This window comes from Sander lucioperca, chromosome 4 (assembly GCF_008315115.2).
Source record: "Sander lucioperca isolate FBNREF2018 chromosome 4, SLUC_FBN_1.2, whole genome shotgun sequence".
In the NCBI taxonomy this organism is placed as follows: Eukaryota; Metazoa; Chordata; class Actinopteri; order Perciformes; family Percidae; genus Sander; species Sander lucioperca.
The window spans coordinates 36,778,144-36,800,806 of record NC_050176.1 but is presented as its reverse complement, the minus strand read 5'-3'; the positions used below and the strand labels follow the sequence as shown (position 1 = coordinate 36,800,806).

Sequence of the window (22,663 nt, the reverse complement as noted above, 5' to 3'; positions counted from 1 at the left end):
TGCTGTGAAACTTAACTGTGTCCTCCTCCTAATTGGGCCTGCTGTGTGTGTGTGTGTGTGTGTGTGTGTGTGTGTGTGTGTGTGTCTGTGCGTCTCTTTGTGTGTCTGTTCGTCTGTATGTGTGCGTGTCTGAGTGTAGGTGCTATGAAACTATATTGTCTTTCTGTACCTGCTATTCCCACACAAAGTTACAAAATTGTTACATTTCAAGTACTTTTACCTGTTCTGATTAAGTTCTAAGAAATAAGCACCAATAATGATCAAAAATCTTGTTTCTATTTTTTTACCTTTTTTTATAATTGAATTTCCTTGTTTACTCACAAAAAACGAATATGATCATATGATCTCACAGGAGTAAATGGCAAATATGAACCATAAATGATATATATAGCATTGGTAATTGAGCTAAAGTAAACCTCTGTTAAGTATTTGTACATAAATTGTTATGGCTGTATTGATTTAAAAGCCTAATAATGTGGTGGGTCCACCAGACCCGGGAATATTGGCTGTGTAACAAAAATATGAACACCTTAGAAGGGTTAATTATGTTTGCTAAAAAATGGAGTTACACAAACCTTTGAAGTGCTCCACTGACTCGATGAACCACCTGAAACATGATGATATCCTCCACCAAGTGATCTTTGTCTTCTATGTGTTTCAAAGTCCTTAGACACCCAGCATTGCCCAGATAATCTGTAATAAATCATTGTATAGTATGAACAACACAAGGTTAGATATATTAAACAAACTGTTCTTTCCTGGAGGCCAGGCCTGTATGTGATGATGAAATTAGGTGATGCATGAATTTATATGAATGGCATCTTTTATTTAACTACTTCAGTCACAGTAGTATATTGAGCACTAACCAAGCCTGGCGTAAACATTCATATGAAAGTCAGAAACAAATCACACAAACTAAAGTGCAGATTACAGAAATATAAAAACAAATATGTGGCTTTACCACACTTAGTAGTATTTATATTATTATTAGGGCTGTCAAAAGATAATTTTTTTTAATCGCGATTAATCGCATGTTTTATCACATGATTAGAATTCTATTATTTTGCATTTCAGAACTGTTTTTAAGTACATATTAACAATGGAAAGCAATTCTTACCAGTGTATCTTGATTGGGAATCAAATGAATGCAAGGAAAGTGACTTTATGAACTTGACTTTAAGATTTGTATTTGTTTAGTATTTATTTATTTACTGTAAACAAAAGAAAAATGTGTGAATATAGTCACACATTTGAATCTAGAGTCAATATAGTGTTCAGTAACTCCTAAATAATTTTGATTACTCACTGACGTCCAGTGATCACCTTGCATCACTTTGCAGCAGTTCCAGTTGGGCTGCTTTCTCCGTGTCGTACAGGCTGTGTATGCGTGAAACTGCTGTCCCCCTCGACGGCAATGTATAAGACGGTTCAGAACATGCCAACCGTAGTACTTCTTTAAGACCCGAGTCTTCTACGATGCTGACAGGTCTGCAGTTAGTTGCCACCCATTTTGCAAGAGTGGTAGTAATTTTTTTGGCTTTGGTTTCATTAACAGGTCGGCAAGTAGCACTCTCCAAAATAGTGCTTTGCCTGAGCCTGCTAGCATCAACCTGAGTCACGTTAACTATACTATGCTTAGCTCGTAGGTGGTAGCTCAAGCTTGACGTGCTTTGGTGATATTTTAATTCGGCTTTACACAATGTGCATATGGCTTTCGACCCGTCGGGAGTTTTGGAAAATAAAAAGCGCCATTCAGAATTTTGTTGCTGCTGTCTTTCTCCATCATGCCTGCAGCAGCAGGATGTGTTACGAGGAAGTATGGCAGCTTGATAATAAGTAACGGTGCGGCAAAGGGTCAAAATAGTAGCCTGTTAGGCACGACGCAAAGCCGAGTGAAGTGAAAATAAATTAATAAATGGCGGCATGCGATTAATGCAATTAAAAAAAATTGACGCGTTATGCTCGGCCCTTAATCGCATTGCGATTAACGCGTTAATGCTGACAGCCCTAATTATTATTCACTGTAATAAACATATGTAAACATGTGGATTGCACTTTTTAATATTAATAATAATAATAATAATACATTTAATTTATATAGCGCTTTTCATGGTACTCAAAGACACACACAGATAGGCTAAACATCGCCACCCAGTCAAATGATTGCAACTCAGCTAGCTAGCCAGCCGATGCTAGAGCTTTCTCATTTAATGCTATCTTTACTGTAAACAGCCTACTCTGATGTCTCCTTACCCAAAGATAGGCGAAATCCAAGAAATGCAAAAAAACTACACTGTAATAAGCTGCGCATTGAATAGTAAATTACAATGTGTTTGAAATGGAATAACAGGAGCACAGCAATGGGTACTATAACTACCAATATGCTTACATAACTGCTGCTGCTGCTAGGTTTTTCTCCTAGTCAAAGTCAAATGTATTTGTACAGTAAAATATCATATACTGTGGTTGATCAAAGGGCTTGACAGATACTGTGTCTTCTCTCTCATGTAACAGCAGATTTAATTCTGAAACCTGATTTCTAAAATTATTTCACACAGCTTGCTCAAACTTGCTTGATCATATTAACTAGCACAAGTGAAAATATTGCAGTTTTCAATGGAAAATGGCTAGCCTGTGTTGTATGTGGGTAGCAACTAGCTAGCTAGCGGCGCTAACGTCACGACCATGCTAACATGAATTTGGGGATTTGCAGATAGGATGACGTTAATAAAAAAGGGTCCTTCGCTATTTTTTTAATCAACTTACTTATTCCTGGATTTCGACGACGATCCACCGAAATGCTGTCTTGTCTGGTAACAGGGTTCTCCGTGTTCCATTGAGCTAGCTAGAAGTAGTAGCGCTAGCACTGGAGCCAGGTCTGACTGGATTTGCAGTTCCACCCCTAAGTAATCTCTGCATCTCCGAATCAGAGCTCTGTTGGACTTGATTTAATTGTCGAGACATCGTTGACAATAGCTCACCATTTCCTAAAATATTATTTAGAAGACCCACAACTTCAGTTAGCCTCTCTCTGTCCATTACAGCGCCACTTCAGCCAAACTATTATGATGACAGTGCAGGATTTTGACTTTGTCAACCAATCTGGAGCTGAGTAATCAAACTCCCTTCCCTTTCAATCAAACTCTCACACACACACTAGTATTCTCTCACACATACACTATTATATTCTCTCGCATAAACAACTATACATTCTCACATATTCAACTATATACTGTCTCACACACTACTATACTCTCTCACATACACTACTATACTCTCTCACATATACTACTATACTCTTTCACATACACTACCATACTCTCTCACATACAATGCTGTACTCTCACACACACACACACACACACACACTACTCTACTCTCTCACATACATATAATAAACTAAACGAACAAACTAACAGAGCCGCCAGTGTCTGAGACAGAGAACATTGTGTTTGTTTACTAGAAGGTTCATATGTTTTTGGGGTGACAAGATTATATATGGCAGAGTCAGTCTCAAAGTAAACTGAAACTGTCCCGTCGATATAAAAACATTTCGGATTTCAAGCTGCTGAAAAGAGGCAAACCTTAACCTCACTGCAGGAAAAAAGTCATGGCAGAGGTGCAATATCGCCCACCATGTGGTCCACCATGTGGTCCACCATGTGGTCCACACTCTCATTATTGGCTCTCTCATTAATTTCACTCAGGAGCGGCTAAGACAAGTGTCACACCTAGTGGTAAAATTGGGTATACTAGTCCGATCTGGGGATTGGCTTGATATCAAATTGGTTTAACATTTTTAACACCGGCCCAAGCCTTCTTCTAGTGGGTCACAAGTAATAATTGAGAGGGATTCATTTTTTGTTCTTTACATTGGTTTTTAGGAAAATGCTACATAGTATAGCAATAAGTCACATACGTAACTTAACTTACAAGTTAACTTACATGTCACACAAGACACGAACAGCGGCCTCCTAGGTTAAAGTCCTGTGTCTGTTTGACCTATCCATCGACCCCGACTTCCTCTCTACTCAGACTTTGTCACTTTTTATACTACATCCACTGACTTCGTCCTTTGCTCCTACTGCGGCCACTAGAGGTTGCTGCCGCTATAACTTAAATGTGTTTCGTAATAAGGTGCTTGTACAAAGATCTATAGGGTCTTTTTTGGGGGGAGGACAAAAACAAACGAAAACAAAAAGAAGGAATCAAATAAGGCAATTAAACATAATATTATATAATGTATATAAACGTGTGAATTACAAAATGTGGACATTGTGTCTTATCAACATGTATGTATTGGTTGGCTATAAGTTGAGGGCTGAAAATGGGTTGAAAATCTCCCAATGTGGAGGAGCCAGTCCCATTGCTAACAACCTTTTTGTAAAAAAATGTTTTATTATTCCCAGACCTTATAAAACTTGGCAGAGGAACCACGCAAAGAGTACTTTTTAGTCATTTTTTCCAGTGTCATACAATAAAGGGAATCGCTAATCCATTGAGAATGGGAGGGGGGGTGGGAGTTTTTCTATTGTAGCAATATGATACGTCCCGCTAAGAGTGTGAGAAAGGCCCCAAGTTCACAAAAGTAGAATGGTAGCGAGAAGTTGACAGGTAGGACACCAAAAAGGGCAACTAATGGTGAGGGACAGATGTTGGCAGATGTGATGGCTGAGAGAGAAAAAACATCCTTCCAGAACGACGCTAGGGTGGGACAATCCCAGAACATGTGGCCAAGACTGGCTTGTCCTAGGTGGCACCTGTCACAGCTTGGGTAAATACGAGCTAGCTTACTTTTGGACCAGTGGACTCTGTGCACTACTTTGCATTGTAAGACTCCATGACGGGCGCACACAGAAGATTAGTGGACCCATTTCAGAGCATGCTCCCAGACCGCAGGGCCTAGCTCTATGTTAAGATCAACCGACCATGCAGTGCGTGGGGCATCAGAGGCTGAGGATTGGTGGGTAAGAAGAGTATTGTAAATTCTTGATATGTTACTTTTTAGGTAAGGGTTAATTGTAAGGATGGTGTCTATAAGCGTGGGAGAAGGGATGGTGGGGAAACTGGGAAAGCGATTATGTACAATGTCTCTAATTTGCAATACCTGAAAAAGTGGGTTGACTGCAAGTGAAATGCCTGGGTTAACTGACCAAAGGAAGCAAATATACCATCAATGTAAAGATGGTTACAGGATATGATCCCTTTGTGTCTCCAGATTGAGAAGGCATTGTCAATAATGGAAGGAATGAACAGGGGATTGGAGTATACAGGAGCCAGACCAGGTATAGAATGCAGAGCAAAGTGTTGTTTGAATTGTGCCCAGATTTTAAGACAGTTTTTAACACCAATACTATCTGAGTACACAGACGGTGATATAGTCGGGGGAAGCACAGGAGGGTGTAAACTATTATATAAAACATGGCTCCCATTATCCTCCGTGACCGCTCTCTTCCTCTCTGCTCTGATAACAGAGCTCAGCCCATAGCTTCACTCACTCAAAGCAGATAGTATGCGTGAAATAAAAACAGGACATGTAATTTCACTGTGTGTAGTGTTTAACTACGCTAACTAACCGTAATAGCGTGTAATGATGAAAAAACAGACAACAGCTGTGTCTCAAAGACAGCAACAGCCGAGACGTTGAGAATCCATGCGTGAGAGGTGATGGATAGTTCCAGTCACTTCGTCATGTATTCACTTCGTTGAAACAAGAGAAGAAAGCCTCACTGATGTGAAGAACAGGACAGAGATACATATATAAATGCTCTCTGCCCGCCATATGCCAACGCTCCGGTAAATTCACTCACCCAGTCTCTGCCCGGGCATGCTCCAGCTGCCCGCACATTTGTTGACAAACTCACACAAACAACGACACACTCGCGTGAAATGGCGATTTATCCCTTTAAATGTGAATAAACGACATATTGCTCCTCATAACCACTGAAAACTGTCAAAAAATCAAACCCAAAGTCCAATTATTATGGACGCTATCTGACATTAAGCGTTTCTGCTTCACATTTTCAGCAGGGCAGCGGAGCAGCTGTGGGTTGACTCTCCACGGTTCTCATGGGCTTTATAAGTCCTAACGTGAAAAAGCTTAACGTGGTTTAATGTACCTAAACAACGATCAGTGATCACCGAATTTCTCTCTCATATTGCTCCTCTTAACCACTGAAAACTGTCAAAAAATCTAACACAAAGTCCAATTATTATGGACGTTATCTGACATTAAGCGTTTCTGCTTCATTAGATTTAGATCATTCACTTATTTTTTTTATTTTTTTTGACAACGTAGTTAAGGCGGCAGGGGCGCGTTGCTTAGGCGGCAGCCTTAACTGCAAAGTGCTGCGGGAAACCCTGCGTAAAGGGTTCATCAAGTCTAGACGACGCTGCACTGTCAATAGAGGGAATCTCTAAGGAGTTGAAAAATTGTTCATACTGTGTCTCATCAGCTACACATTCAGAGGTGTATAACGTGGCATAGAAGTATCTGAAAAGATTGTTGATTACCTGTGGATTAATAGTTGTCCCATTAGTAGTACTAATCTGAGTAATATGTTGTGATGAAGATGCTTGTCGGATTTGGTGTGCAAGCAGTTTACTCGGTTTATCTCCAAACTCATTATTATGACGTGATTTCAACAGTGATTCTGCAGCTTAATTGGAAGCCAGGACATCGGATTTTCACAAGTAATTCTTTTGAGAGATCTGCACTGGGTGAAACCACACATTTTGACTGAAGTTCTGATATATCTCTAGCGAGGCTAGTACTTTTCTCAGAGGTGATCTATTTCTGATAAGCAGAGTAAGATATTACCTCTCCTCGCAGGTAGGCTTTGCATGCCTCCCAGATGGCCGCTGCTAATGTATCTGGGTTTAAATTAGTAGAAATTAAAAGATCAATGCGATCACTAAGAGTCATAACAAAGTTTGGGTCAGAAAGCAATAAAGAATTGAAGCACCAGGGGAAATGTGACACAGATCTACCAGGAAGAGAGGTGTCAACAACCACTGTTGCATGGTCTGATATCACAATATCAGTAGTAGGAGTAGTCTCGTACCAGGTTGAGAAAGCGCCAGGCATCTGTGACTGCATATTGCTCCATAAACAATTGAATTATTTTTGATGATTTGGATAGAATAGAGGGCTTATTGGACGATTGATCAAGCGAAGGGTCAAGACAGCAATTGAAATCACCACCAAGGATGAGTTGGTGAGAGTTCAAGTCAGAGAGAGAGAAAAAAAAGTTCTTGAAAAAGTTATCGTTGTCCCAGTTTGGGCCATACACATTTGCCAAAATCAGGCTATTTCCTCCTATTTTACCTGTGACGATGACATAGCGCCCGTTTGTGTCAGACGCCACTTTGTTCACGGAGAACAGCACTGATTTGTGAATAAGAATTGCAACCCCCCGGGCCTTACTTGAGAATGAGGAGTGGTAGAGTTGGCCCACCCACCTCCCTTCGGAGCTTAAGGTGATCTGATGGCATAAGGTGGGTCTCTTGTAAAAAGGCTATTTTAGTGTTTAAATGTGTAAGATGGTTAAACACTTTGTTGTGTTTTGATAGGAGAGTTTATCAAACTCTTAAGTCACATTTGTATATATACCTGCATTGCATATAGTAAAGAAAACAGGCCTGAAGTAGGCTTTTAAAGGAGAACTCCGGGCAATTTTTACATTAATCTTAATCGCTCTAAGTATGTGAGTACTGTCGATAGCAAAAAAAACGAGCCAAATCAGTGCTAGCTAACTGGAGCTGCTGCAGCTAATGCCGAGAGCTCCCACTTAGCTAGAACGGCAGTTTTGGGGGCATATCATAAAGAGTGCCTTTGTGCCTCTTAACAGACACAAAATGCAATTAAAATGTCTGTGCAACATGAACAGGGCCCTTACATGACAACAAGATGCGTTTTCAACTCAGACATTGTTTAAATTCACCTACCCTGTTAGCTGCTAGCTGCCGTCTGGGATGAGTGAGTGTGTTCAGCCAGGCTTCGGTAATAATCATCAAGCAGTTCCCTGTGTATTTGTAGCATATATATCCATTTTGTGTGCGATCCATCTGGCGTTGGTGAATAGTAGTCTCTGCAGTGGCGAACTGTGTGTTAGTTGCCTTAGCCAGGCTAGCAGGGCCGACCGGCATCCTTCTAATTCCTCCCCGCCTTCCCCGCCTGCCGCGGCCGACAACAATCTACGGGAGCCTGCTGGTCTGGTGTCCAGAGGACAGTTTATTTCCCCCTCAAAAATAGGTCATTGAGCACAGTAGTGGTTATGATTATATCAGTGACTATGTAACTACATGGAAACGGGACAAATGATGCCTGGTTCTTGTAAAGTAACAGCGTTACAGAAGGCTGGCGGTAGTCTTGTGTTGAAGTCCCGTGGGATTTCAGTTGTAGCAGGAAAAGGTAAACAGCAGTGTGCAGATTGGAGCGTGGTGTGAGAAGAGTGAAGAGCGGAGGTGTTCACAAGGGAAGAAGCTTGGAGTAACGTAACTATGGAGCTAGAGCCAGCCTTCAGTAACGCTATTATTGTACAAGAAACAGGCATCATGTGGCCCGTTTCCATGTAGTTACATAGTCACTGATATGATCATAACCACTACAGTGCTCAATTACCTATTTTTGAGGGGGAAATAAACTTTTTTCGCCGCAAAAATTTCACCGCGAAAGCATGAACTGTCCTCTGGAGGACATCCACCAGACCAGCGGGCGCCCGTGGATTGTTGTCGGCCGCGGCAGGTGAGGAAGGCAGGGAGGAATTAGAAGGATGCCGGTCGGCCCTGCTAGCCTGGCTAAGGCAACTAACACACAGTTCGCCACTGCAGAGACTACTATTCACCAACGCCAGATGGATCGCACACAAAATGGATATATATGCTACAAATACACAGGGAACTGCTGCTTGATGATTATTACCGAAGCCTGGCTGAACACACTCACTCATCCCAGACGGCAGCTAGCAGCTAACAGGGTAGGTGAATTTAAACAATGTCTGAGTTGAAAACGCATCTTGTTGTCATGTAAGGGCCCTGTTCATGTTGCACAGACATTTTAATTGCATTTTGTGTCGCACAAAGGCACTCTTTATGATATGCCCCCAAAACTGCCGTTCTAGCTAAGTGGGAGCTCTCGGCATTAGCTGCAGCAGCTCCAGTTAGCTAGCACTGATTCGGCTCGTTTTGTTTTGCTATCGACAGTACTCACATACTTATAGCGATCAAGATTAACGTAAAAATTGCCCGGAGTTCTCCTTTAAGTAATCATTTAAAATGAATTAAAAGAGAAACCCTGTGTGTCTGTCTGTGCATTGCAGGACTGTTCGTATATGGGACTACACACAGGATGCGTGTATCAATGTGCTAAGTGGTCATACAGCTCCTGTCAGAGGCTTGATGTGGAACACGGAGATTCCTTACCTTCTCATTTCAGGTATGTCACTTAAAGTATTTTTTCATTTTTCAATTCTCTTTTTTTATACAAGCTGTTTTGTGATCAATATGTCGTCATTGTCCATACTGTTGGGCTACTTGTGTTCTTGATTGTCAAGTGTATGAGTCTATCCAATGCAGACTGAACAGGCCAACAGATATTTAAAAAAATATTTATATTCATGTGTTTTATTTAGGGCTGTCAGCATTAACGCGTTAATCGCGATGCGATTAAGGGCCGAGCATAACGCGTACATTTTTTTTAATCGCATTAATCGCATGATGCCATTTATTAATTTATTTTCACTCGGCTTTGCGTCGTGCCTAACAGGCTACTATTTTGACCCTTTGCCGCACCTTTACTTATCATCAAGCTGCCATACTTCCTCGTAACACATCCTGCTGCTGCAGGCTGCAGGCATGATGGAGAAGGACAGCAGCAACGAAATTCTGAATGGCGCTTTTTATTTTCCAAAACTCTCGGACGGGTCGAAAGCCATATGCAAATTGTGTAAAGCCGAATTAAAATATCACCAAAGCACGTCAAGCTTGAGCTACTACCTACGAGCTAAGCATAGTACAGTTAACGTAACTCAGGTTGATGCTAGCAGGCTCATGCAAAGCACTATTTTGGAGAGTGCTACTTGCCGACCTGTTGATGAAACCAAAGCCAAAAAAATTACTACCACTCTTGCAAAATGGGTGGCAACTAACTGCAGACCTGTCAGCATCGTAGAAGACTCGGGTCTTAAAGAAGTACTACGGTTGGCATGTTCTGAACCGTCTTATACATTGCCGTCGAGGGGGACAGCAGTTTCACGCATACAGCCCAACTGGAACTGCTGCAAAGTGATGCAAGTGGAGTCAGTGAGTAATCAAAATTATTTAGAAGTTACTGCACACTATAGTGACTCTAGATTCAAATGTGTGACTAGATTCACACATTTTTCTTTTGTTTACAGTAAATAAATAAATAATAAACAAATACAAATCTTAAAGTAAAGTTCATAAAGTCACTTTCCTTGCATTCATTTGATTCCCAATCAAGATACACTGGTAAGAATTGCTTTCCATTGTTAATATGTACTTAAAAACATTTCTGAAATGCAAAATAATAGAATTTTAATTTTTATTAATTATTAATTAATAAAATTAATCGTTTGACAGCCCTAGTTTTATTAATTTGCACTGTCCCCTTTTTAAGAGCCATTTTCATGTATTTTGTGTAGGACACAAATTGTCCACTAGGTGTCACTATTGTACTTTGAGTCACATGGACACCGGTAGGTGATAGTGGAAAAAGAAAAAGAAAAAAATAATGTGTAATTGGGTATGCATGTGTAGATGTGCCTATAAGTAGGCATGTATGTGTAAATATACATGTATAAATAAGTGAATAATTTAATTGTTTGTATATAACTAAAGTAGAAAAGTAACTTCTTCCTACTCCTTTTTGAACATGGAAATCCTTATTTGAATCATTTACAATAATTTTGAAAGATATGTTTGCATTTTGTAAGTATTTTGTTTTGTTGGTTTTCTTGCTTGTACTGAAATGTACATGTTCTTATTTATCTTTTATTTTTGGCCATTTTTTTTGTTTGTATGCTAGTGCACACTAGTCAGGGCATAAATCCAATGCATTGGTGGACGAAGATAAATGACAATTGACTTTGTGAACTCTTAACTGGATTGAACTAAACAATGGATACGTGTGAATGTGTGGATAGGCCTGAGGCTATTGCGCAATTAGCTGAAGCGAACATCAGCGCGAATAACTGTGATACACAAAGAGACAAACGGGAAAAACGTGTTGTGAAATTAACTTCTAAAGCACATATTGAAAGGCTGGAAAGGTTAGAGAGTGACAGAAAATCTAAGCTAAATAAGGCTAGTCATTTAAGAAAAACAATACAAGAGCTCTTACAAAAAGGTCATAATAAATCAGAGGTAAAATGTGCTCTTGATGATCTTGTCAATTTGTGTGATTAAAGAAAGGGTGTTTATGGTTCTTTAATGGATTTGCTACCTGATGAAAAGCAAAAGCATGACATGGTTCAAAGCAAAAATGATTAGTAATAATAAACTTATTTCTGATGAGAAAAGGTGGGTAACAAGTTCTGAACAACATACATTTAAGGTTAACGATGATGATGATGATGATGATGATGATGATGATGATGTTGCAAATCGAGAGGACAGTGTTTCAAATGATGCAAGCAAACACACAAGCAAAAAGAGTGCGTGCCATTGAAAAAAAAGCACTGCTTCCTCTGCCAGAGTCAAGGAAGAGGCAGACAGAGCTGCACTGCTTTACCGTGGATTTCCACAGGATGCGGAACGTCTGCGGACCGGCTCCGCTGCGGAACGGCTGCGTGCTCCGCCGTCCGTCAATACCCACCAGGTCCGGATTTGTTGCGTAACGGCTGTGGCCAGCCGACCACAACATCTCGCGAATTCATGTATGTTCGCGCGATATAACAGGATGTAGTTTCTATAAACAGAACCACAAAACCAACAACAGTTTGTTTCAATCCAGAGGAGTAGAGGGGAAACAACTCTGTGCTGTGTTTTCAAGGTGTAGTGCAGGGAAATATGACCTGCCGTGAGCACGGTGTATTTTATTTTGAAAAGTAACCGGGTGTTTTATTTTGATTCTGTGCTCGACTTCCTGTCCCGCACAATCTGAATTGTGCTGAATTGCTGCGAAGCTCTCCGTCGTCCGTCAAAAATAGAAGCTCTGCATATCTGCTCCGGAGGGCTGCAGACTGACGGAACTGGGACGGAGTAGGGACGCAGACGTTCTGCAGTCAGTGGAAATACACACATTGACTTTAATGGAAACCTAATGACTCCGTCGACGTTCCGGAGACGTTTCGCAGACGTTCCGCATCCAGTGGAAATTGCCAGTTAAAGAAAATACAGTCTTTGGAAGAGCAACAGCAAAAGCTAAAAAGGCAAAAAGAACAGCTGGAGCTGGAAGCTTTTGCTAAAAGCATCCACTGCTAAATTAGCAGTTCTACAGACATGAAAAGTGTTTCAAAAGCAGCATCAAACGCAATTAATTTCTACCTAAAAAGGCACACACACAAAAATGAACTGCAAATGAGCAGAATCCCATGGCAAAGGAGTACTAGCCAGTACAGCAGAACAAACCGCAACCAAATAAGGCTTGGTCATTGCCAGCAACTAACCCAGCACCAAATGTTAAGCAGCCACAGGAGGCTAGTTGGCAACAAATAGCTCAACCACAAAAACGGGTTTATCCTCACAACTCACAACTGTACAGTTACATGGATGCACAAAAAACCTTTATAACCCTCTTTGCTTCATGCTCAGCCAGTGGAGAAAAGGCACTCTCCCCGGTGCAACATGCAGCTAGAGGACGAAAGTCAGCTCTATCTGTTCAATGCTCAACCAGTGGATGACAGGCATCTTGGAAATATTTGCACCATTATGCAAAGGCAAAATGAAATCACAAATGCCCTTGTTCAACAACAATGTTTAATGGTATTGCAAGCAAGATATATTCCTCTAAATGATGGGGTTCCTCTTCAATATATCTAATTTAAAAGAGCATTTGAACAAGGTTTGGAGGAAAATGTCAGCAGTAGTGATTGCTTGTATTACCTAGAGCAGTTTACTAGAGGGCAGCCAAGGGAGCTGGTACGTAGTTACCAACACATTGAAAATGATCAAGGTTATAAAAATCTGCTGCATGAATATTTTGGAAATGAATATAATGCTGCTGCATACATGGAAAAGGCTTTGGCTTGGCACTCAATAAACTCGGAAGATGTGAATGCATTACAAGCCTGCTCTGTTCCTGCGTTCATGTTGTAATGTCACGGAGAAGTTGCAGTACATGCAGGAGTTGGACATGCCGAGCAACATGCTGTCTAAGTTGCCATTTAGTTAAGAGAGTGATGGAACTGTTGCACATAACATTCTGGAAAAATCCAACCGCAGAGCTCTGTTTAAGGATTTGGTTTAATTCGTTGAAAAGCATATCAAAGGCCTCTCAGACTCTTTGGTGACATTCAGGACACACCATCTGGAAATTTGGTACCAAAGGTTGTCAACAGGTTGAATGCACAAACAGGAAACAGAATGAAAGGAAACAGCTTCTCCACCACCATTGCACCTGTGCAATCAGATGAGAGTTTCAGAGACTTAAAGGCGATTCTCATATGGTCATGGCTCTACAATTGAGTCTACTTGTGTGTGTTGTTCTCAAAGTCACTGTTTGGAAGAATGTCAAAGGATCTAAAATAAGAAGCACAGAGATAAAATACACTTTCTCAAGGAGAAAGAGCTCTGCTTCGGTTGCTTATGTGCAGGGCAGAGGAGTCGTGACTGCAATGAGCGTTTGACCTGCAGCAGTTGTGGTCAGAACCATCCAAGTGTGCTTCATATTGACAGGAGAAATAAAGCCAACACAGACAAAGAACATTCCAAAGAAACAGTCATATGCAACATCACAGCACCTCATAAAACCTGTGGTCATACAGGGGCCAGTAGGGATCACTGTCTTCTTTTCATCTTTCCAGTACAAATCAAGTCCATCAAAGGAGACCGGATTATCAACACCTATGCATTTCTGGATTCTGGCAGTACTGCCACCTTCTGTTCAGAACATCTCATGAAAAGACTCATCTGGCTGGTAGAAGAATGCACTTTTTGCTGCAAATCATGGCACAGGAAAAGGTTGTGCTGGCATATGAGTGTTCTGACTTGGAAGCATCTGGGTTGGAGAGCAACCTCTTCTATAATCTACAAGAAGTCGTCACCAAAGAGAAAATGCCTGTCAGTGCAGACAACATCGTGACCAAAGGAGATTTGGCATAATGGCCATATTTGTCCATTGTTTTTTTGTGATCAAATTTTTATTTTATTTTAAAGAGACAGTACGTACTGGTATGTATACGCCTCAAAAATAAAGCACAAAACATATATTCACATATCTGCCTATACATATACGCAGAAACGTGTAATTAGCAACTACAATAAGGAGGAAAAAAATAAAAAATAAAAGAATAAAATAAAATAATTAACTAAATAAAACCCCAGCCATAACCCACCTACCCCCTGGATCCAGAACTTCAAATCTCGGTTACATATTAAATCTGAAGCCCGCGGAGGGTAGTTAAAAGAGAATGCCAAGCCTCTATTGCTGACTCTTTTGCTCCGTGGACTCTAGCTGTCGACAACTCCAAGTAAACAATATCCAAATATGTTAAAACCCAAGCTCAAAAAGAGAGCGAATGTGGAGGTTTCCAACGTGTGGCAACTAGTTTTTTTGCAGCAATAAGTCCAGCCAGCAATGCTTTTCTTTTATTCAGTGTCAAATCCTGCCTTCAAAATAAGTGTAGCAGGCGAGCAGGGCAATCTAATCTTAAACAACCTAGAGAGGTTAAAGGCAACCATCTTCCAAAAGTCGGCCACTGGGGCACACTCCCAAAACATGTGAAAATAACTGCCTATCACTTTGGAGGAACAGAAAGTGCACGTAGGATCGTCAATAACCTTCATCAAATGGAGCTTCCTAGGAGTTAAATATACCCTGTGTATATAATTGTAATGTATTTGCTGATGATCAGGGTTTCTGGATGCTAAGCCCACACTGATCCACACTTTATCCCAATCAAATGTAGGTTCCAAATCTGGAACATCTCTCCTCCACACCGTGTCCAACGCCAGAGGTCTGTAAGCATACCGCAGCAAGAACCAGTAGAGTCTCGACACAAAACCCCTTGTACTCCCAGCAGAGTGGAACAATTTTCGAAATGGGTGTGGTGTAAGCGGGGCCTGTAAAGGGGCACCATTGCTTTTCAAAGTCGATCTCAGCTGCAAATAAAAGAAAAAGGAGGTACGTGGTATACCATGTTTAATACATATGTTCTGAAAAGTAAGTAACCCTGCCTCCCCATAAATAGAGATTGCAAATGTTTTTTTTTTCCCAATCAGGAAATCGAATAGGGCGACCGCCGATTAACAATCTCTCATTGTTAAATATTGGAGAGTGTGGGTCCCAAACAGAAGAGCAACCAGCCAATTTCTCCACCCTCCTCCATATCAGTAGCAAATGTGAAATCATAGGACCAAATCTCAAACGGCAGTAGTGCAAAGTGTTTGGCTTGTCCGTCTGATAGTTTCTGCAGAAGCTCGTGTATTTTAGTAATGGTTATGGACTCATCCACGTCTTCACGTGTCGGCGATACAGGAGAGGCCTGGGCAGCTTTTGAGCTAGCGGTAGCCCTGACGCTTTGCTGTTTTTGAGACGCATTTTCGTTTTTCCGGGGATTTGGCATCTCGGTAGTGGGAGAGGCTTATAATGTGCAACTTATGAGGAAAAAGCAATGTGATAGATTGCGAATGCCTATATATTCACACGAAATATAAACTAGTGGTGCCGCAGACTCCAGCCTAAGCAGCCATCTTGCTCGGCGCCATCACGTGACCCCCCATATTTGTCCATTGTTAAAATCTCCAGCATAAAGGCTAATGTGGACCTGTTGATTGGAAGCAATCATTAACAGCCGTGGGGACGGTCCATATGCTAAAAGGACAGCATTGGGCTGGGTTATTAATGGGCATTCTAAAGGTGGCGTCAGCAACATACCAGCAACAAACAGCTGTCAACAGGATTTCTGTGTCAAGATAGGGAGAAATGTTGAGTAAGCAGTATAATCATGATTTCAATAAGAGAGATAGAGAAGAGAAAGGTCTATCAAGAGAAGCCACCAAAACATCCCAATGGCGACATGTTGGCTCCAAGGAAAAACCGGCAGATTACGCATCCAGAGATTTCATGCAGGGCCATAGGTGGTCCAGAGTTTTTGCATGGACCAGAAAAGGACTGGCTGGAAAATGTTGGGGAGACTGCAATAGGAGCAGATGACCTGGAGATCAAGAAGGAAGCCACAGTGAATGTTGTTAATGTGTACGACTCACCTGATGCTATCAATTGGCTAATAGCCTACTTTTCAGATAGGAGGAAGCTGAAAGTAGCAGTGGCCTGTTTCCTTAAGGTCAGAAAGGCTCTTTTGAAGATGAGTCACAGGAGGCGTGTGCCAGTAGCTCAAAGGCACCAAAAGAAACAAGGGCCAAAAGGGCAGCCTTTGTTGACAGAGGATCTTTTGGAGGCCGAGCCTGCCACTATTCAATACTGTCAGCCACAAAGATTTGCAGAGGAGATTTCTATGTTGTCAGCTAGGAAACCCACAGTGAGCAGGCAGAGTGCTAAACAGGTTGGACCATATGTGGGCTCCTGAGAGTTGAAGGACGGTTGATAAAAGGCTCCTTGCCAGAGGAAATTAAACATCCACTCATCCTCTTAAAAGGATCAACACATATCCACTCTCATCATCAGGCACATTCATCAACAGCTTGCCCATAGTGGCCGTACACTGTTCACGCTGAGGAGGAAGTACTGGGTTACAAGTGCCAACTGAGCTGTGAGGAAAATCATAACAGAATGTTCCTTTTGTAGAAGATACAACAGCAGAATGGTGGAGCAAAAGATGGCAGATTTGCCAGAAGAGAGGATTTTTCCTGATCTTCAACCAATTTACTAAGGTTGGAATTGACTATTTTGGACCAATTGAGATGAGGAAAGGTTGAGGCACAATCAAGTGCTATGGAGTGATATTCACCTGTCTGGCAAGCAGAACATCTGGAAGTGACAAATTCTCTGGATACAGATGCATGCGTTAATGCTTCGCGTAATTTTATTGCTAGGAGAGGTCAAGTTGCTCACATCCAATCTGACAATGCAACAGACTTCAAAGGAGTGGAGAAAGAGCTAAGGGAGCCCCTGGCAACTCTAAATCACAGATTCAAGAGGTGTTGCAGCAACATGGAGTCAAGTTGTGTTTAAATCCTCCAGCAGGCTCACATAATGGTGGTGTCTGGGAGCGTGTAATCCGCATGGTAAGAAGGATTCTCAGTTCTGTTCTTCAACAGCAGATATTGGAGGATGATGGGCTTCATACAGTCATGTGTGAAGCTGAAGCCATTTTAAACGATAGGCCTATCACCAAGCTGTCAGATGATCCAAATGATCTTGAGCCACTAACTCCCAACCATATTCTTCTCATGAAAGGAAAACCATCATTGCCACCTGAATTGTTTAAACCTTATGACCTGTAAAACAAAGATGGAAGCAAGTTCAGTACCTCTCTGATATGGAAATGATGGGTACAAGAATATCTACCTTTGCTGCAGGAAAGGCAATCAAAAAAAGGACAAATCTAAAACCAGGAAATCCCTCTGCCCCACGGCTCCTGGCTGCTTAGAAGAGTTGGAGGCTTTCCAATAAAAAAATGGACTTGCTCGCTCAGTGCTTCTGCAGACAAAGTCTGGGGTCATTGCAAGGCCTGTGACTAAAATTTGCCTGCTACATAATTGTTTATTTTTGCTCTTTACTTTATGAATGTTGGAATTGTAATGCCTTTAAGTCATTACAATCACGGGCCGGTATGTAATGTATTTTGTTTGCAGGACACATGATCTATGTGTCACTATTGTGCTTTGAGTCTATTTAGGTAGGAACCTTTTAACAGGTAACAGGCTGTTACCGAATTTTCCACCAGGCGCATCTGTGCTGTGTGCCGATTGTGCCGCGGTTTTATTTGAAGACCATTGTGATGAGCAATAAATGTCCATAAAACACAACGAGCGCTATTGGAGTCTGTTATTTCAACTCTATGGAGCTGTTTATACAGCGAGCGCGTCAGCTTAGTCATTAGCCATTTGATATTAGCCTGTCTAGCAGCCCCTCAGTGGCTTTAAGTTTTAGGCTAACTGTACGTACACACCGCTGCCGACTTGAGCTTCTAAAGATACCGGAAGTCATTCATTTTCAATGGAAGCTGGCTTCTCTCAGCTGCAAGGAGTGTCAAATCTGTCGGCGTCGCGTTTTAGGCGTTTTGAGCGACCAGAGCATCAATCAGAAAGTTGAAAGTAGGTCAACTTTATGGTAATGAGCTATGACGCGGTTCAGCGGCAAGCAGCAGCAACCAATCGGAATATATACGTCCTTCGCGCTGGCTGATTCCAGAGAAACATACGATTTAAACTTTCGTTCCTACCAAAACAGAAAAAGGAGGAAAAGCTCATCATGGCCGTTGCTGGGTTCCCTATCATTTATGATATTTGCGTATAGGGACCAGTTAACGTTACCTGCCGGTCACATCGTCTCTAAACAGTCCGCTCACGGTGAAGTCCTGCACGGATCAACAGCTGGCGGCTGCTCGCTCTGCCTGCATGCTGCTGCGGTTCAGCGGTTAACGAGCGAGCTAACTGCTAACAGACACCGCTGCGACCAACAACCAATACAAATTCTGTCATTATATATGTAATTTATAAAAGGTTTCTAGTGTCAATGTATTGGCCGTGCAGTGGCTGCTTGTGCTTTTTCCATGATCGAACATAGAATGCTACTACGGCGGTGTGTACGTACAGTTAGCCATTACACCCTTCTTAAATAAATTGAATTTAATTATTTTTGGAGTACCAACAGGCTACCGCAGGTAAGCAAGAAGCGAGTGGCTCTGCTGTCAAGAAACTTCTCAGTAAGCTTTTTGTCTCGTACATATATTACTTCACAGAAGCTGAATAAAATTAACCCAAATATGTCAGACTTGTGCGGGCATGGCTGTGGAGAAAGAGGAATTCTATTACATATGTTATGGTACTGCACATAAATAAGACTATTTTGGGAAGGAATCCAAAATATATTATGTGAAATATTAAATGAGGAGGTATCACTATGCCCAGAAGTGTGTGAGCCAAAGTAGACAAACGGAAATCTGCAGTAACACGTCGCATACGTAGGTGCTGAATCAGCAAGAACCTTACACCTTTTCTAAAATTCATATGTTCATCAATATAGAAACCTAGATATTTATATGAGTCTGCAAAGTTCAGCTTGTGTGACCCAATTTTAAACTCATAGATGCTGCGAGTAGTTAAAGGTTTTCTAAAGTGAATTATTTCAGTTCATTCATTTTTTTCTAAATAAACGATAAACTTATTTTCACTTATTCTTTTAGTTATAATTGTACACAATACAAAAATGTGATCAAGACATGATCTTGACTTACGGAACCCATTTTGTTCTTCCACGAGGAGCTCTTCTTTCTCTAGGTACAACATGAGCCTCTCATTAAGTATTGTAGAATATAGCTAAACTGTGCTCATTAAACTGATCCCTCTATAATTCAAAGGCACCCTCAATATCCAATAATTTGGGATATTTTCAACCCCCGTCGCTTTTCCCAACTTGGCTTATTCTTTTGTAACACTCTTTTTAAGATCTTCATTTATCCAATATTCCTCTTTTAAAATGTGGCCCTCTATTACATCTTTCCTCTGACTAACGTCCTCGTAGTACCCCCCATCAAAGTCAAAAGTCTCACTAGAGAAAAGACCTTTGAAGTCTTTCTCCCACCTAATGATTATTATCAGACAGCCCTGTCACTAAATTACCATCATACCCCAGAACTTCCATGGGTATTTTCCAACTACGCCTTGGCCGTAGTTTACTAATTTCTGACCAAAATCTCTTAGGGTCAGACGTTTGAATTCTCTTCAGGTTTAATACCTGTCCTCTTTGATAACGTCTTTTATAGAATCTGTATCTTTTATCAAACCTATTTTGACTATTCTTGAGGGTTTCTAATAGTTTCTTCCTTTCTGTATAATTATTTGCGCAGTTCAGAAACAGATTTTCTGCTTTATGCATAAATTGCCACAATTTTTTTAACTTTTTGTTCCAATAAGGTTTCCTATTAAATCTCGTAAAATTATAGTTGTCTCCTCTCCTCTCTGAAATTTTATGTCTTCTTTAATCTATTTACAAAGGCTGACATACCAATTATCTAGATTTTCTTGTTCTCTATAACATGATGTGTACAATTTGCAAGGGAAACAAGTAGTTGATTAAAATGATTTAAACGTTTCACTATTATGACTCCTACACCATCAGTAATGTTAAAAGGTGCTGACAGTAAAATATAGCTCTTTAGTCACTTCTAGTGGCAGTTGTAGGAAACTACAACAACATCTACAAAATAAGTAGAGTACAAACTTACATGGTACTGTCCTGGCTAAACCAACCCTGGGGAAACTTGATTACTCTCGTTATGTCTAGGATTATGCCAGAGTTTGGTTACTCGTGCATTTGAAAACTGGAAAAACTAACTGCTTAGCAGCCCGACTGAAGGTAAGGGTTTGAGGCCTACCTGCCGTTCCTCGGCTGTGCAAATACATCTACTAATGCTACTGGACACATCTTCAGCGATGTTCCTGGAATCATTGGGTGTTTCGGGTCTTTCAACATCGTACAACCTCCTCCAGGCGACCCAGCTGAGGCTGATCAGACCCAGTTGTGTCCAGTTGGCGAATCTAGCTACTTTGCCGCCATGGATCTCCTCTCTTTAGCCATAGCCATCTTGAGGCTTTCTCTGCCGCTTTGGTGGTATCGTGGATGGCTCTTCTCCTCCTCACTCCATCGATGCCTAACACACTGAAGGCTCTGAACAGGGATCGGGCTGCAAAGCCCCCTGCTTGGCTGTACAGTCCCTTGTACTTGGCGAGCTTCTTTTCAAAGGTCTCTTCGAGGCAGTCTTCCCAAGGGACTGTTAGCTCCAACAGAACCACTTGTTTGGTGGATTCAGACAAGAGAACAACATCTGGTCTTAAGGTGGTGGTCACAATGTTGTTGGGGAACTTGAGTTGCTGCTCCAGGTCCACCAACAGCTGCCAGTCTCTCGCAGATGTTTTTGCAGCTGGTCTTGGCTGCTCTCCAGCTCTGATGAAGGTGATTGCTTGCTTGGAGGGGCGGGAGCGTTTGGCCCACTCGACTCCTGCAGCAATGGCTTCAGCGATGGCCTTCAGCACCTGGTCATGTCTCCACCTGTACCATCCCTCTCCCAGTGCCTTTGAGCAGCAGCTCAGAATGTGCTCTAGGGTTTCACACTTGGAGCACAGTGGACATGCTGGTGACTCCACTTTGCCCCATATGTGAATGTAAGAGCCAATTAGTGCTCTTGGTATAAATAGGAACCAATCTTTGGTTCCTCAGGTGCAACCAGGAAGCACATACAGTTTTTGACCACACGGACACATAGACACACGCACACCAACACCACACAAGCAGTAATTTGTCTGCAAACCCAACGAATATCTCATGGAAATAAATTGAACCAGTGGTGTTAACTGCAAATATGACTTGGACTTTCATTGATCAAAAAGGTAAAAAGTGCGTCAATTACTCTACCTGTAGAAGAGCACCTCAGGGGCTTAAAGCTTGGGTTTAGCCTCTACAATCAAGTCAAAAACTTTTTGCTTGGTGGAGTTTGGAGACATGTTTCCACACGTTTGGTACCGGCGACGAGACAGGAGCAGACGGCGGAGTGAGTGTGGAGTGCTTCGCCACTGCTGCGGCTCATCTGTTAATCAGCTGATCAATACGACGGAGAGGGGACCGCTGGGCTACAGACACCGCTCATCTGCTGCACTGGGCGCCAGAGATGAGCAACGCTACGAGGGACGTTGTGGGGCTGTAGCCGATTGAATCACATCAGCTGTTCATCTGAGATGAGATAAGGTAGCGCTACCACCGGTTTAGATGGCCATCTAATAGGCTAGTTAGGTGTGTGCACACATAAGCTGCGGCGCGTAATTCCAATGCATTGGTTACTGAAGTGGATAAACAAACTTTGCGTCGGTCGGTTTGTTGCAACCTGTTGACTGTCAGACTATTAAATATGTCGGAGTGCATTGCGGACACGGACAAAACGCTAGCTGCGAGTGTGCTATCTGACAAAGCGGACATAATGGCCAGCAGCAGTGAAAGACAAAGAAGCACGCGTGCAGTCAAACTATCTGTTAAAGCACTTGCTGATAGGTTGGAGAGGTTACAAGCTGGCAGAAAATCAAAGCTAAATAAGGCTCATGGGTTAAGAAAGACGATAAAAGGTTTAATGGAAATTGGTAAACATTCAGCTGTGCAAAATGCTTGTGATGGTTATATTGAACTGTGTGAGGAAATAAGATGTATGCATGACTATATTTTGGGTTTATTGCCACAGGAGGAGAAAGAGAAACATGAAACCAAAGCCAAAATGATGTTCAATGATGAGTTTATTGCCAACATGCAAAAGTGGGTTGAAAAACATGTTTGTGAAAATGCTAATAGTGATAACGGTGATCAGGATGACAT

General features: G+C 41.7%; 1 protein-coding gene across 2 annotated transcripts in view; it reads left to right on the top strand.

The window, feature by feature from the left end:
* Positions 1 to 22,663, top strand: part of wdr17 (WD repeat domain 17) — a 184,189-nt gene that overhangs the window by 64,722 nt on the left and 96,804 nt on the right. For both annotated transcript variants that reach the window (XM_031313083.2, XM_031313082.2), the window contains exon 14: positions 9,321 to 9,436. In XM_031313083.2, coding sequence (XP_031168943.1) covers positions 9,321 to 9,436 — 116 coding nt within the window. The remainder of the gene's footprint in view (positions 1 to 9,320; positions 9,437 to 22,663) is intronic.